The 16,260-nt window shown below is 35.3% G+C and overlaps 2 protein-coding genes across 2 annotated transcripts; one reads left to right on the top strand and one right to left on the bottom strand.

Moving 5' to 3' along the window:
- Window positions 1–19: 19 nt before the first annotated feature.
- On the bottom strand, window positions 20–9,187 carry asp (microtubule assembly factor abnormal spindle). The gene is made up of 8 exons (XM_090104750.1): window positions 9,077–9,187; window positions 8,793–8,990; window positions 8,259–8,456; window positions 2,106–7,730; window positions 1,838–2,024; window positions 1,329–1,510; window positions 1,016–1,135; window positions 20–740 (listed from the first exon to the last, which is right to left on the bottom strand). The coding sequence occupies exons 1-8, from the start codon at window positions 9,086–9,088 to the stop codon at window positions 414–416; spliced, it is 6,849 nt and encodes a 2,282-aa protein (XP_089960876.1). The 5' UTR covers window positions 9,089–9,187; the 3' UTR covers window positions 20–413.
- Window positions 9,188–9,691: 504 nt separating this feature from the next.
- LOC149906400 (E3 ubiquitin-protein ligase ZNF598-like) lies at window positions 9,692–16,162 on the top strand. The gene is made up of 10 exons (XM_090104515.1): window positions 9,692–9,832; window positions 9,924–10,111; window positions 10,311–10,562; window positions 10,927–11,012; window positions 11,832–12,070; window positions 12,343–12,463; window positions 13,036–13,178; window positions 13,773–13,889; window positions 14,347–14,537; window positions 14,775–16,162. The coding sequence occupies exons 2-10, from the start codon at window positions 9,941–9,943 to the stop codon at window positions 15,894–15,896; spliced, it is 2,442 nt and encodes an 813-aa protein (XP_089960641.1). The 5' UTR covers window positions 9,692–9,832; window positions 9,924–9,940; the 3' UTR covers window positions 15,897–16,162.
- The last annotated feature ends 98 nt before the right edge of the window (window positions 16,163–16,260 follow it).

Below are 16,260 nucleotides of genomic sequence, written 5' to 3'. Positions count from 1 at the left end.
CTTTACTTACAAAGCGAGAGTTAACATTAAAAATAACATGATTATGTCAAGGTTAAATTATTACAATAATAAGAGGATGTGTTGAGATTTGTCTTAGGGATGTTGAAAGGAAGCAGCAGATCCATTTATACTTACATAATATAGAATTCATCAAGAAAAAAATCCGAATTAACAGAAAGTGGAGATTTTTTATGGATAATTTACCTAGGCTTGTTTCAAAATACATATATGTATTACGGAATAATTTCTTCTCCTGAAATGAAATGCAATGATTTATTTTGCAAGAAATGTGGAAGATTTAAGGATGTTACATAATTCATTGACTGATCGGCTGTTCACAGACCTTCCATTTCACTAATTACCTAATCAACCCAGCCAACAGATCTCAACACATGACACAAAAAAACATAAAATTACAACTCATAAGCGTGGAAGAGACAGCTAATCGCTTGTTGAGCATCCTCAAAGTATCGAGGCTTGTCAGCTCGCGAGATTCCATAGTCTGGGTCCAGGGCTGGCAGTAACAAATCCGGGTTACTGCTACTACTGGAATTGCTGCAAACACTAACATTGGCTATGTCTCGTGATTGGTTCATGTGGGAAACAAAACGGCTCGACTGTGGCGTGCTTAATCTATGCCGAGCTGAGTTTGTCACCATTCTCTTCATCCTATCAACGTTGCCCTTAATGGCCACCATGATTTTGTGATTTTCCGGCTCATGGAGGTAATCCTTTAAATCCTGTAACAGAAGAAGGAAATTATTTGGGTTGAGTGTAGTCTCGTTTTTTTTCGAAAATAAATTTTACGTTAATTTATATTTCGTTTTTACATTTTAACTTATACAATTATACATGAGAGGAAGACAAGAACAAGTTTTTTTGTTCCAAAAACAGTTCAGACAAAATTTCTCGCGCGGTTTCGTAAAAAACGCGACATAAAAATAAACTTTGATATTTTTAGCTAGATATAAAAATGATGACAGATATTTTCGGTAATTTAAAAACGGAAACACACCTTTTTAATGTCATCATATTTTGCGAAAAGCCACAAGTAAGTGGCTAGTATGCAGAACAAATGCGTCTCGCTGTTGCTGAATCGCCACATGAATTTCAACACAGGCGGGATACGGTCTCTCTGTAAAAAAATATTTAATATTACTGTTGAAAATGGATTTTAGATGAGAAGAAAAGTCAGTAACGACTCATTTAAAATGCTAATTGGAAGAGCAAAACGTCATGTGAATGATTACGGGGAAAAAAAAATACGAAAATAGCAATTTTTCTAGATATTTTTCGAATTTGGTGAAATTAATTTTTAATTTACTCACCGCATATATCTTCGGTCCAGTTATCTTATACCTAGTCAGGTTGACCAGCACGGAAGCTGCCGACTTGAGCACTTCAATGCTAGAAATCGATCTATTCGTGACGGACATGTACACGTAGACTCGTCGCACTATTGACGCCGCGTTCGAGTTGTACATCATTGGGAATACCTCCGTTAATAGCTCTGTAACATTCGTTATCATTTTATCAGCAATTTTTATATACGAAAGTATCCATTCACGAAAAATTATTTTTTTTCAAGCTTCCTTACTTTTGTGTAACAAACAATAATAACTAATGCGAAAGTAACTCTGTCTGTCCGTCTGTTTCATCTTCAACTCTCAAACACTGTACCGATTAAGATTAAATTTGGTACAGAGATACAATGTGACCTGATTAAATATAATATGTTTTATACCTGAAATCCCACAACTCCTACGGGAACAGGAACTAAGCGGGTTTTTCTTTAACTACGCGGGCGGATAGCTAGTTGAATAAAATGTAATCTTACCAAGAGATCGGAATGCTCTTATAACAGTCTCGATATCGGACATGTTTCTAAGAACATCCATGGCTTCTTCATTTCTTTCTCCGAGCGACCTCTGAGTAGAATGAACTTTGTCATCGCGCCATCTCCTTCGCCATTCAAGAATTCTTGCATCATTTGCAACGCGAACTTTGTGTCCGCGAAATAGAGCCTAAAATCATATAAAAAGAAAATTGTAAAATTTTTCTTTTTGGTGATCAGGTGCTAAACTCAAATTTAGAAGAACACTTACTTGAATTTTTGCTGCAGCCCAGTCTTGTCTTTTCTGTTCTCGAAGTTTTAATAAATTCTCTCTCTTGATCTTTACCTCCTTCCTCACCAAGTACCCCCTTATTTGTGCTTGTAATTTAATGATTGTCTTTCTTTTGTGTATATATTCGAAATGTAGATCTCGCGTAAGAAGTTTTCCTCTCCACAATCTTTGTATAAATACTAACTTTTCATGGAATCGTTTGTAAGTCCTCTGTACAAGATATCTACGTACATTCTTTTGTATACACAAAGCAGCCCTTTCTCTTTTATTTTGAAGGATTAGATCTCTAGTTCTTTTTAGTCTATACGCGCACTGAATAGCTATGGCAGCCGATTTAAGCCGTTGATATTTTCTCCTCTCTATGAAACATCGGACATGTGCTTGCAACTTCGTTATATTAGTTTTAACTTCAAGGAATTGAGTTCTTAAGTGCTTCGTTAATAAATAGGATCTGTAGTATCTCTGTATTTTTACTGCCGAATTCCTTATTTTTAAGTAGTGATTGCGTACAACTAACATACGGAAGACTGATTGCAAAATAACAACTTTTCTTCTTAATTCTAAGAACCATCTGCGTTCTTTTATAGTGATGTACCAATTTGTGATTGTTTTAATCGCTTGAACTCTTACAAGAGCATTCTTCCGAGCTAGTTTTCTTTCTCTTACATGACGCTGTATAAATATAGTTGCTGTTCGTAATTGTAAATATTGCTTACGAAGTTTTCTCGTTTCTATGATAGACCTATACCAATTTTGTATCAATATAACAGCTGATCTTATCTGTATATATTTCAATTTTTCTTTTCTACCTTCAACATAGGCCCTATAAGCCATTTGAATTTGTATACAGGCTTTGCGCTGATTTTGATATATGTTTCTTTCCTTAACCATAAGTTTGTGAGCTTTATACCTATTTTGAATAACCATAACTGCTGCTTTAATTGTCAAGAAAGTAGTTCTTTCTTTCCTCATTAAAATTAGGTCCCTATATCGGCGCTGGATAACATTTGCGGCGTTTCTTAATACTAAATAGTGTTTACGTTGTTGCGAACTCTGTTTATACGCTCTGTAAAACCTTTGAATTGTGATACAGGCAGTTTTTGTAGTAACAAAATCTTTTGTTGCACGTCTCATTAAGCATTGAGCCCTGAATTTTCTTTGCAATAAAACAACAGCAGCCTTTTTTCTTAAATACTGTTCACGAACCATTCTCATCTCATGTAAAGCTTTATACCTTGTTTGGATAACGATTGTGGATTGCCTTAATAATAAATACTGCTGTCTGGCTTCTCTCATAGCTAGCAAGCTTCTGAATTGTCTTTGAATACATACAGCAGCAGACTTTAGTTCTACAAAGTAATTTCTAATTAATTTCATCTCTCTGTAACACCTATAATGTGTTTGTATAGTTACAATTGCGTGTCGTATTTGTAAATAAGTTGTTGTTTGCTTTCTCATTTCTAAATATGCTCTGAAATATCTCTGAATTGTAACTGTAGCAGTCTTCATTTGTAGGTATTGTAATCTAATATTCTTTGATACAACATAATTTCTATAATATTTCTGTAAACTTATTGTTGCGGTTCTAATTCGCAAATATTCTTCTCGTTGCCTCTTGGTGAGAATATAACTACGATACACTTTTTGAATGGTAACGCAGGCTTTTTTCGTAATTTCATATTGTTTCTTTATTTGCTTACCTTTTGTATTATTTCTATACCATTTTTGGATTTTTATGGCAGCTTCTTTCTGGTGCAGATATTTCTCGCGCATACTTTTTCCAATTTGATAAGCTCTAAAGAATCTTTGAATAACTATACACGAACGTTTCAATGTCTCAAAACGTGTCCTATGCATTATCATTTCTTTTTGGGCTCTATAACGTGCCTGGATTGTAAGAACTGCGTGTTTTAATGCTTCGTATTTTCCTCTTAATTCTTTCATTAATACTTGCGCTCTAAATCTTCGCTGTATTATAATAGCTGCGTCCCTCATTTTAATAAAATCGTTTCGCATTTGCTTCATTAATAATAAACTTCTATATTGGGTTTGAATTGTTATTGTGGCTTTTTTCAATTCCAAAAATTGCTTTCTCTGTATTTTTGTTTTTATAAACGACCGGTAATAGTTTTGAATAATAAGAGCAGCTTTTCTTTGTCTCACATAATCATCTCTTATTTTTTTCATTTTCAAATAGGATCTTAAATACGTTTGTATAACGACTGTACTATCTCTTAATTTGAGATACTGCAACCTGGTTTGTTTCATTGTAAGGTATGCTTTAATTCTTCTTTGTATCGCTATTATTAAATTTCGTTTTTTAATATATTCGTTTCTACATTTATTTCGTCTATAACTCGCTTGGAGTTTTATCGTTACTTCTTTCAGTTCCGCAAATTTCCTCCGCTCCTCCCTCATCTTTATCAATGCTAAGTAACGTTCTTCAATCGTTTTAACGGCATTTTTAATGGACAAAAACAGTCTGCGTTGTTTTATCATTCTGTAATAATTCTGTATAAGCACAACCTTTTCCTTTATTTCAGCAAAGTGGGTCATATCTTTTTTCATCAACAACTTACGTTTGTATGTTCTTTGAATATACAAAGTGCAATTTCTTAGCGTTTGATATCGCTTTTTCGCCAAAAACCTACGGACTAGAGCCTGAATATAAACTACTTTATTCAAAGTTTCTAGATAATTTTTTCTACAGGACCAACGTCTGACATACGATTGAATGAGAACTGCGCACCTGTGTCTTCGTTCTTCTCTCTTTAATCGTAATATCTCTTTAGCTTCTCGAATTAATTTCAAATCCGTATACCATTTTTCTATCTTAAGTACACTCTGTTTATACTTGCGCAGACGGCTGCGGCACAGCCACATTCGGCAGAATTTTTGTAAAGTAATTACAGCACAAGTTATCTCATACAATCTCTTCGCATACATACGTTTGTACTGTATCCGTCGCCACCAGTATTGAATAATTTCAGCAGCAATATTCCTCTTTCTGAGTATTTCTTGCTCAACTCTTCTTTTTTCAGCAATAACTTCGTATTTCTTTTTCCACCAAGTTTGAATAACGTTGGCCGCTCTTTCGAATAAAGGTGCACGAAATACGTGAATTAGTTGCCACAAAAGAGATAATGTTTTTTCCCTGTGACCGTCGGCAATGTCAGTACACGTAATTTCCCCTTCTATCTTAAAATTTGCTCCTCTTAGTGCTTTTAGAGCCACTTCAACATTATGTATTTTTTGCAAGCGCGAAACAGCTGGAGCGCGTAATTGGCAGAGTAGATTGTCTCTCATTAAAATAATTTCAGAGACTTTCGTCAACCTAACTCCATCCCTCAAATCAATCGCTATGTCGTTCACACCATATTTATACTCATCTAAGTATGTTTGTTTATGAACGACCACATAACCCAGTGGTCGTAAATGTTTAGTGATATCGCCGATACCGGCTATTAGTTCCCGCGTGAATCGGATTATAATTTGGCGACTCTCTTTACATATTGCATTTCTGCAAAATAAACAAGGATCATGCGATATCAACTTCTTTTGTTTGGCTTGGTCTAAAAAGAATACCAGCATGAAAAATTTCTTCAAACTAAACTTCTTGATTGCCTCAATATATGCCGGCAGCAGCATGTTTGGTGCGGTTGATTTCGAATGTTTATTTTTTAAAAAGGGATTCTTGAACATCCTTTGAATGATAAACAACGTCAATCCCTCTATGTCGCTGTTCGATTTCAAAGGCAAAGTTACACCATATATTGCCTCTAGACCTATACGCAACCACAGTGGATTGTACGAGAGTATGATTTCCATAATCGTCTTCTGTAATCCAATATCCAAATGTAAATTTCTATCGTCTCTTATTGCAATCAGTTTCTTGTCTATCTGAGCATTCAATTTAAGAAGAACTTGAGATATCTCTGGGGTCTTAAGTAAAGTTCTTGCGGATTTACGTAAACTTTCCAGTCGATGACTATTGTGATAAACATTACAAACTTTCTCTCTAGTTGGAGCTGTTGGAACTTCTTTATTTCTATTTTCAATCCATGCCTTACCTACATCAATTTTCTGTTCAACATTACTATCGAGATCGGGAGGTGTCAATATATAATTAAGCCAACGTTTGAAGTCCCTTTCAAATTTATGAATTAGAGCTTCATCATAGAAATAAGTAGTTGATAAGAAAGGGTCGACAGTTAGTGATTGCGAATAAACATTTGGAATATAATTAAGAGTGACATTCGTAGCGTTACTTATATTCGCATCAAAGGTGGAATTTATTTTCGTAGAGGAAACCCGCGTTGACGGTAAAATTTTCGATTTAACAACAGCTTTTTTTGACCAAGAGGTTTGCCTATTCACTGTTTTTTCATGTTTATTATAAGTACGATTAACAGAGAATGTATCCATATGATGATTTGTTCCATCAAATGTATGCGTGTCTGAAATTTGAACACTTTCTTCGGGAATGGATTGTAAAGGTGGAGTTAAAGATCTTGGAGGCGATCTTATATCCATTCTCAAATCGTTTTGCCAGGAATTATGTTCAGCACGAGTCACAAAATTTCGTTCGTTGTAATCCCGTATCTCTTGTTCTCTAAATAAAGCTTGTCTACACATTCGTTGATTTTGTTCTTTCAGCGGAAAACACTGCCTTGATTCGATCTGGTTCATGTGATATTCAAATGGTGTGTTGGGCGAATCTTTTGTAAAAGTATCGGAACTAAGTTTCATATGATAGTCGTCTATTAAATCATGAGTGTCATTGTTTATTTTTGGGAACATCTTGCGTTCCGTTGAAAATCGTGGCGGAAAAAACGATAAGTCACTTATGCGGGAAAAGTCAGTGTTTATGGAAAAATTTGGACTGTTTAACTCTTTGGGTGAAGATGTGTTTGGAATTTTTTTATTTACAATCTTAGGAGTTTCAATATCCGTATTAGCGAATTTGGAGTGGCTATCTACTGTTAGCCATCTATTATTGGTCATATGAGTTGATGTAATACAAAGGATAGAGTGAGTTTCATTCTCTTTATTGCTATCTTTTATGTCTAAGCTGTCATCATAGTCACTTTCGGAAGGTATACTCAAGACAATTTTAGGTCCATTGTTTAGTTTTTCATTTTTAGTAGCAGCACTTTTCAGAGGAGTGAATGTGATATTGTCAAAAATATCAGATGCAGATGTTTCAAAGTTTTGTTTGTTTGATGGTTTCAAAACATTGTATTTGGGTGTATCCAATTTGTCATTAATCATAGGTTTGTCATATGTTTTTTGCAAGAAAGATTCCGCAGTGCGATTTTGAACATTTGAAAAGATTTCTGATGTGTTAAAATCAATATCGACACTATTTGGCGAGTCAAAAGGACATTTAGGCGAAACAGGTCTGTATTTTGAAAAAGTTTCACTATTGGTAGTTAAAACTTTATATTTTGTAGACTGCACTACATTTATAGTTTTCTTAATTTGGGTAGTATTACAGATTACTTCTACTTTCTTTTTTGTAATGTTTACTGGAGATTTTTTCAATGATTTCTTTTTTATCTTCCCTGGGGAGGTCTTGAATCCTTTAGTCTTGCCTTTGATAGCCTAGAAAATAAAGGATTTAAATGAGTATTAATTGCTTTTCCTCACCCACTTTATTGCACTTAAGTAAATAAAAAGAAAAGTATATTATGAGTATTTAAAAAAAATGCTTTGAGATTGTCCTTAGTATGTAAATTAAAAAAAGAACAATATATGGAATCTATAGGATTAGAAGTATCTTCAAAATAAACTATTTGCTTGAAATTCATTAAAAACTGAATTCACAAGGTACACAGCAATAATATCACAAAACCCTGAATACAAACAACAAATAGTGCATATAGAAATTAAGAAGAGGGAAATATACAACAGCATTGCTGCGGCAAATATTATGCGTTTGTACTACAAGTCAGTCAGCTTTACACCACAATTATCTATTGTACTGTTTTTTTGATAATTACAGAATAAACAACTCACATTAGTTGTGGCAAAAAAAAATTGTTTTATACATAGGTAAATAATATGTATTAAAACATTTTCTTTTTGTACCTAACAAATTTTTTAAACTTACAAAAATGTATCAATAGTTACCATCAAAGACTTCAATACAACAATGACGTCATATCTGCCCCTGTTCTCATTAGTGAACCTGATTGTCTCCCGTAGAGCGATGGGTTGTGTAGGGGACCACACCATGGTCAAACAGTAGCACGTCTCTGGTTCGAGAACTAGCCATTCTCCAGGCAATTGGATAATCAAACCCGGAGGTAAAGCCTTGTTTAATGTTATCTGTGCATAAAAAAGGTATAGATTACTACTTTATATGTCTAGAATATTCAATTTAGAAAAGGTGAACCAATTGAAAGCACCTATCAGTTTTCATTATGTAGTTATGAAAAATCTGTTATGAAATTCAAACACAGATCTTTTTTTATCTAGATCCTTACAGTCAATAATAACTATAGTCACCACCAACAATCTGGTTGGATTCAAAATTAATGTTGAAGGATTATTAAATCTACAGTTAATAGTTATTTTGGCTGGTGTTTTTTACCTGGACTGAAGTTTATTTTATGGATGACCTACAAATGATAAAGAAAAACCAATCCATATGAAATAAAGTACCTGTTGAATTTGTTTGGACGGATTAAAAACTTCCAAATATTTTTCGCATGATGAACCGATGAGAACATCGTCGAAAACGACTTGCGGCGGTCTGGAGAAGGGTGCTAGTATCAGACGCGGACATTCTTCTTTAGGCGACACTGGGGGTGCTATTTTAGTTCTTCTGGCTCTTTTTACGTGTTCCGGAGTATTTTCGATCTAAAAATATTGTACCGAATACTTAAATAATAAAAAATAAAACATGGAACTGATATTTGAACTACCGATTAAAACTGAGATATTACCTGGAAATACATATTGTTATTTTCACAGTCCAATTTATCGCATTTTAATTAATATTTCATATATTTTCACTTATAACACACAAACGAAGCGTTTCAGTTTCACAATACTCAATAGGCACTTGATCATACGCTCAAAAGTTCAAATATTCAAACCAGGATTCAAACTGTTTACTGCAACCGTCATTTCATGATTTCAATTCATTGATAAAAAAAATACCATAGAGATGTAGACAGAGAACATTCATGGAATTCTCAATGGAATTATTATTCTCTGTCTACGCGTAGAGAATATACACAAATACACAATCGTTGTTAATACTTGTTAATAATAAAGTAAATAGCGAAATAAATTATTATCGTCACCCAGGGGTTATTTATTAATAAAATAATGTCCTAGTTACAGCTGTTGTCTGCTTCTACTACTGTACCAAAAGAAAAAAAGTTTTAAATATTTATTATTACAAATGCTTATTTTGCATATTGAAAATTTTCTATACTATACAAACCACAAATAAAATACATTTAAAATATGCGCAATAGTTATCTACAATATATCCTACATTTATGTCATGAATTTATGTGATTGTTGGACAGACGACAGCAGTGACAGTGAGTGAGCGGACTACACACGGCAATGTCAAATCTGTCACTTCACTTCATTATCGAAGTCTGAAATTTTCGCGATTAAAAACCAACTTTTAACGCTGTAAAGCTCGAATTGCCGTTCCAGCAATTGCCCTTCTATTTTCTTCTGTGGTAGGTATCCAATCAATTATTGGATGAAGTCTCAAATTTAAGAGTAATCTATAAATACCCAAATGTAACGCACATACTGTTCGTTTCACAGAAACACTTGTGGAAATTATGGCCGATTCGCAAGGGAACGATAATACTACATGCGTTGTATGCTTTAAGAACGTGGTGTACTACTCCATTGGAGAATGTGACCACCCAGTTTGCTTCGAGTGTTCAACACGCATGAGAGTGCTGTGTTTGCAAAATGAATGTCCTATATGTCGTCAAGACCTTGCGAAGGTAATTTGGATAATATTTTGTAACATTTACTTTTCATCAATTAAAAGTCAGTAATCAGTAGTTTAATTAAATGCAGAAAAATATAATCCTTCAATTTGATTTTAAATCAGTTGTCATTAATTCGAAATACTTGATTTAAGATGCATTTCAAATTTACTTATTGCAAAATAATTATTAAATATTTTTATTTTATTCTAAGGTGGTGTTTACGGATACCGTTAAGCCGTATAAAGAGCTTCGAAACAAGGTGTTTACTGATAGACTCTTTGAAAGGCAATTTAAAATAGGGTTTTGTAGTGAAGAAATCAAGAAATCCTATGAGGCCTTACTTCAAAACCATTGCAAGATCTGTGATAACATACCCCCTTTCCGTACATTTGCTATGCTTAATGACCATATGAAGAGAGTACATGAGAGGTACTTTTGTGACCTTTGTGTGAAGCACTTGAGGGTGAGTTTTTCCATTCTAATTATTATTTTTTGTAATTACATTGATATCTTACTTATGGATGTGACTAGCAAAACGAATTAATAGCACAGTTTGCTACTGGATTGTAGAATTGCAAAACTTCATTTGGTTCTATTTAATAGAATTAGGTACTTAAATAATTTTAAATTTAAATTATGTTCTTCTATCTTTGAGTTTATTTTAACTCCTTGACTCAATGAAATGGCCAAAGATCAAACCAACTTTATTATTTTAAAAAAATTTTTGATTTCAGAGACAATCTCTTTAGATGCTTAATGTAATATTTTCTATTTCATTGAACCACAACAGTCTTGTTGTGAAATTAATATTTATAGTATCATTTTAGATTTTCACAAGCGAAAGAAGGTGCTACACTCGTCAGGAATTGGCACACCATAGACGGAAAGGTGATCTTGATGATACATCTCACAGGTATGATGCTATCTACTTTAGGTTTTTATAATCTAAACCCTGACACAAAATAGAGAACTGGATATTTATTTTTAATACTTTGACAATATGTATGTAGGGTTGTAGCAGGAACAACATTGCTACAAAATGCAACAATGCATTTTTTGTACAATAAGACTATGACAACATTACACTTTCCATGACAACAGTTTGATAAATTGTCTTTTTAATAAGTTTTTATCAAACTGTTGGCAATTAATAAATAAAGAGTTATGAGTTAATAAACATTTTGTATCAGTATTTTTTCTAGTTAATTAACTTCACCATCATTTGTAATTGGTTATGCAATAAAATTATTGCATCATATTTTATCAGCAAGTAATTAATTCTATTTACATAAAAAAAATGCACATAAACTAATCTTTACTTAATTTCACTATTAATATATCTCATGAGTGTGAAATGATAGAAAGGTCAATAACGAGCTAAAATAATCTATAAAAGTATTTCATTCTCTGTTAAATAATGGTCTGGTTATTGAAATAAAAATTCACACAGAAATATCTAGTACGATTTCATATATTTTTTATCTCTAGTATGATATAAAAAAGCTCAATTACTTACTAACTTTAAAATTAATTGATAATTTTTAATCTCAATGAATGAACAAAATGATTGTAATGAAATTATTATGTTAGTGGAATTATAATTATCAGGGATGGTTCTTTTATTTATTTTTTTGAAATATTAATAAAGGGCAAAATCTCTAGCAATTTGTCTTTTTTTTCAGTTTGGCTTGGTCCCAACTTTCATTGCCTGCATAAAATATTCTCTTTGCAGAGGTCATCCTCTTTGTGAGTTTTGTGAAGAACGTTTCATGGACGCGGACGAACTGTACCGACATTTGCGTAAAGAGCACTTGTACTGCCATCTGTGCGATGTCGACGGACGCAACTTGTACTACGCGTCGCATTCTGCGCTCGCGCACCATTTCCGAACGGAGCATTATCTCTGCGAGGAGGGCGAGTGTGCGGGGCAACACTTGACAGCTGTGTTTAGAAGTGAAATTGATCTCAAAGGTAAATTATTGAGGGTGAAAGCAAAATATAGATCTTTGGGATTTGTTTTAAAATTTTTATATGAGCCAATTTTTGTCTTATACATTAAACAACTTTTAAACTAATATTATAAAGAGAGTTTAAATTAGGCTCCAAAACTACTAGACCGATTTCAACGATTTTTTCCACTAATAGATGGCATGTGGAAATAAGAATGAACAGCTTAGTATGGCATAAATAACGAGTTTTATTAATATTATTAAGAAAACATTAATATATTTGTATGATTACAGCTCACAAGGCGACAGTGCACGGGCGCGGTATGAACCGCGGCGCGGCACGGCAAGCTCGCACTTTGGAACTGCAGTTCAATATCACTCCTCACCCTACTGCCGTGGTACAACGGGTTACCAGGTAACAAAATACTGAGGTAAAATGTCAAATATTAAACATTAATTTCCCTTTCAGTAAAATTTAAATTTATTTAAACACTTCTTTGCGAAACTCCAAAAAAATTGAAAAATTATCATAATATGAATAAAATCATGTAATCCATAAAAAAAGCCATGACGAAATTTATGCATTGCCACTAATAACAAAGAAACAAAACAATTTATAAAAAGTACAAATAAGAATAGACAATCTGTCAATAAAAGAACACAACAGGCAGTCTTATCGCTAAAACAGAGATGTCTTCCAGACAGCCAATAATAACAGGGCAAGAGGTAACATATCATTAAGAAATAACATATAAATAGTGTAAAATGGTTTTATATAACCGAAATATGTTTTGACATATCGATCGTTGGCCACACGCTATAAAAAAACAGCGTGAGTGCCGATCACACGTGTCAGAAGCGGACTTTACTCTCAACACGCCTAAAGAAGTTTCACTTCAACTAAAAAGTTTTCATAACCGAAATATGTTTTGACATATCGATGCTTGGCCACGCGCAATAAAAAAAACAAATCTGTCAAAATGACAGGGAGCGTGCGGAGCAGCGCTCGCCGTCGCCGCCGCCTGTCGCGGCGCGCATCGACCCGGCGAGCGACGAGCAGTTCCCGCGCCTGTCGGCCAACGCGCCCGCGCCGGCGCCGCTGCTCGCCGCGCCGTCTAGAGCTTATAAAGGTAAACTTTAAATTTAATTATGTCTATGTTATACATTGAGATAATATTACTACGTATGGAGGAGACACCACGAACAAAATCTGTGCGCCATTTTTTTGCTCTAACTAAGTTTACAAATTATTATCTAATTAGGTACTTACCGATGAAAGTTATTCCTTTGCACTTTTCCGTATTATTTGTATTATTTGTGCAATATCGTAACACACACGAAGGCATATTCGATGCGTTTCACTTTAAAACAAATAAAAAATGAGCGTGCAGTTACGCCATATGGCGTATGTTGAGCGGAACATATAAGTGATGTAGGCGGTGTCGTCTCCATATGTATATCTCAATGATGTTATATTGTGTTAATCACTTCAAAGTATAAAACTGTAAAACATTGTTTCAATCACTACATAGTATAAAACAATTGCTTTCCGGGGTTTTTGTATGCTTGGATCATTAAATTACGCAAAATATTAATAGATATGAATGGTTTTAGGATAGGTATAATTCGTTAACTTTCCTCCATAGGTCCATTTCTTCCAACAAGTTCTTCGTCCTTATATTATTTGTAGTTAATTTTTTATTTATTAATTTATCACTCACTAGGCACAGGAGGGTTAGCACGTAATGACCGCAACTTCCCGGCGCTTGACGGTGCGGGTCCGTCGCGGGCGCCCGCCCCGAGGCCCAACGCACCCGTTGCCGCTACTGTGCTTAGGAATTGTAAGTTTATTTTTAACAAAAATACTACAAAATAAATGTCTCAAAAGAAAAATGTTAAACAAGAAAAAAATAACATTAAATTGATTTTTAACAATAGTAACATATACAATGAAAATTAACACAACATAAATTCTGTTAAAAAAATTTGGAACAAATATACTGAGTAAGAAAAGATTCCAAAAACAGAGATTTTTTTCATTTTATAATGGATTGTTCAAAATTTCTTTTAAAATATTAATTTATGACTATCAAAGTTATTAAAACGCGCTGCCTTTTTGACGTAATAACGTCTTATAATTCGATAGAGCCGATTGCACGCACGAAAAAAACATGACTCATGCGGCGTTACCTCGCTCTGAGGCGTTCCATGTAAGGCTTGAAGTGCAAGCGAGAGCGCGGAACGAACGACAAAGAACCGACTTTACAGACAACCAATTTTTTGTTCATGTTTACGCAGCTAAACAGCCAAGCGTGTCAATCCAAGTGCACAGCCAGCCGGCCAGCGCGAGCAACTTCCGGTTGACACAAACGAGCGGGAACCGCATCACCATACCGAAGAAGCCGCTCAACGACGAGGACTTCCCCTCGCTGCTCGGGCCTAGAGACGACCACCCCAGCCTTGGTGCGGCCACTCTACAGCCCGCCAAAGTACACCTCTTAGACTTTTATTTATTGTTATATAGCATTCAAATGCTTAACAAATGAGATGTATATACATAAAATCGATAGAGAAGTTCATGTTACATGTTTGAAGTGAAAAATGCAAATATGTACAATGAATCAACTGATAAACTTTAATTAAATTGTACTACAACTGGACCAATTGGACAATATTCCAAATCTTATTTTTATTATAATTGATGTAAATCTTTTTTTGTATTACAGGTAACACTGATTAACAGCGATGAAATGCAATCACTAAAGAAGCAACCTAGCCATCAGCAGAAGAAAGCCCCACTAAGTACTGAGGCGTTTCCCGCGCTTTCGTCGTCTTCTGCACCGACCGCGCCCCCGCAGTGGATAACTGTTTCCAAGTCGAAGGACAAGGGAAAGCAGACCCGCAGCCAACCGGAGCCGAACCCACCGCCTAGGGAACCGACATTCAACCCTGTCGCAGACTTCCCCACTTTGCCAATAAACACAAAATCAAAGAAGAAATCCCAAGCGGTCCCGATTCAACTAACGAGACCCCAACCCGCTCCGCCCGCGCCGCAAACCAACACGCAGTCACACAACGAGGACACTAAAAACAAAAACAAAAAGAAAAAGAACGCTAACGCCAATGCCAACGCTCAGAAAGAGAAAGAAAATGACACAGTCGTCAACGGAGTGAATGAGCGTAACGAGTACATCGTGGCAAGCATCAACAACAACAATAGTAGCGGGGAATCCGACAGAAAGATCAAGACGATCACTGACAAAAACAATACTAATACGACTACGAGAACTGGAAATGGAGACTTTGCGTTGAAGTCGAAAGAATATCCGCCACTAAATCCGAAAGCTGACAATTTCGTTCCTCCGCCACCCGTGCAGATCAGGCCCGCAATGAACGGCAGCGTGCCCCCGGGATTCAAGAAGCGTCCGCCGTGTGACGGGATGACGTTCACCAACTCGGCGGGACAAACGTTCCCTGCGCCCGTGCACCAGTACATGCCGCCGGCGAACTTCGAAAGCAGGAATCGGGCGCTAGTCAAGAAATTCGCCGCCGCCTTAGGTACGAGCGACGCGGTGGAAGAATTCAAAGTTGCATCTCGAGCATTCAGGGACAGCATTATCGGCGCGGAGGAGTTTTACCAACATTGTAAAACCGCTCTGGGCAGCAAATTCGAGGAGCTATTCCCGGAACTGGTCGCTCTGTTGCCGGATATAGCGAAGCAGCAGGAGCTGGTGGTGGGCAAGAACATCAGCGCGTTGGACGTGTGCACCACGTGCGGGCAGGTGATCTCCATCGCGGACACCATTTCCCACGACACGGCCCACTGGCCCCCGCTCGCCCCGCGTTAGATATTGTGATACTATTTAAATTTGTTTGTGTTCACACTCGGGTACTAAATTATAAAATAACAAGGTGCTTATCGCTTCATCTTTCCGTACTCGTATTGCGATCCGATTTAAGCCAGTTTAGACTTTTTTATTTTTTTTACTTTACGTATTTGTCGCCTATAGCTTAAGTAGAAGAGATTGTATATACTACTAAATTAATGATCACAGTTATGAGATGAATGTGATTAGCGTGTTACATGGTGTAAAATATATTGTTTAAAAGTTAACTATTTTTGTATTATCCAACTGAATGAGTTTTAATTTTGTGTTATATATTTTTGTTATAGAACTTATTATTTCGTTATAACCCTTGGTATAATTGTAA

This window comes from Colias eurytheme, chromosome 8, assembly GCF_061535395.1.
Source record: "Colias eurytheme isolate Ceu_HAF_F1 chromosome 8, ilColEury1 Martin Lab GWU primary, whole genome shotgun sequence".
NCBI classification, from domain to species: Eukaryota; Metazoa; Arthropoda; class Insecta; order Lepidoptera; family Pieridae; genus Colias; species Colias eurytheme.
The sequence above is the reverse complement of the archived record's forward strand: the minus strand, read 5'-3'. Positions and strand labels throughout refer to the sequence as shown.

What these genes read in the sequence shown, in the direction of transcription:
- asp (XM_090104750.1), bottom strand. An exon ending in AAGAGCATTCCGATCTCTTG is followed by an intron (nt 1,511 to 1,837) that starts GTAAGATTACAT and finishes CGAATGTTACAG; the next exon opens with AGCTATTAACGGAGGTATTC. An exon ending in CTGGACCGAAGATATATGCG is followed by an intron (nt 1,136 to 1,328) that starts GTGAGTAAATTA and finishes ATTTTTTTACAG; the next exon opens with AGAGACCGTATCCCGCCTGT.
- LOC149906400 (XM_090104515.1), top strand. Translation starts at nt 9,941, where the DNA reads ATGGCCGATTCGCAAGGGAACGATAATACTACATGCGTTGTATGCTTT. An exon ending in GCCGTCTAGAGCTTATAAAG is followed by an intron (nt 13,179 to 13,772) that starts GTAAACTTTAAA and finishes ATCACTCACTAG; the next exon opens with GCACAGGAGGGTTAGCACGT. An exon ending in CGCTACTGTGCTTAGGAATT is followed by an intron (nt 13,890 to 14,346) that starts GTAAGTTTATTT and finishes ATGTTTACGCAG; the next exon opens with CTAAACAGCCAAGCGTGTCA.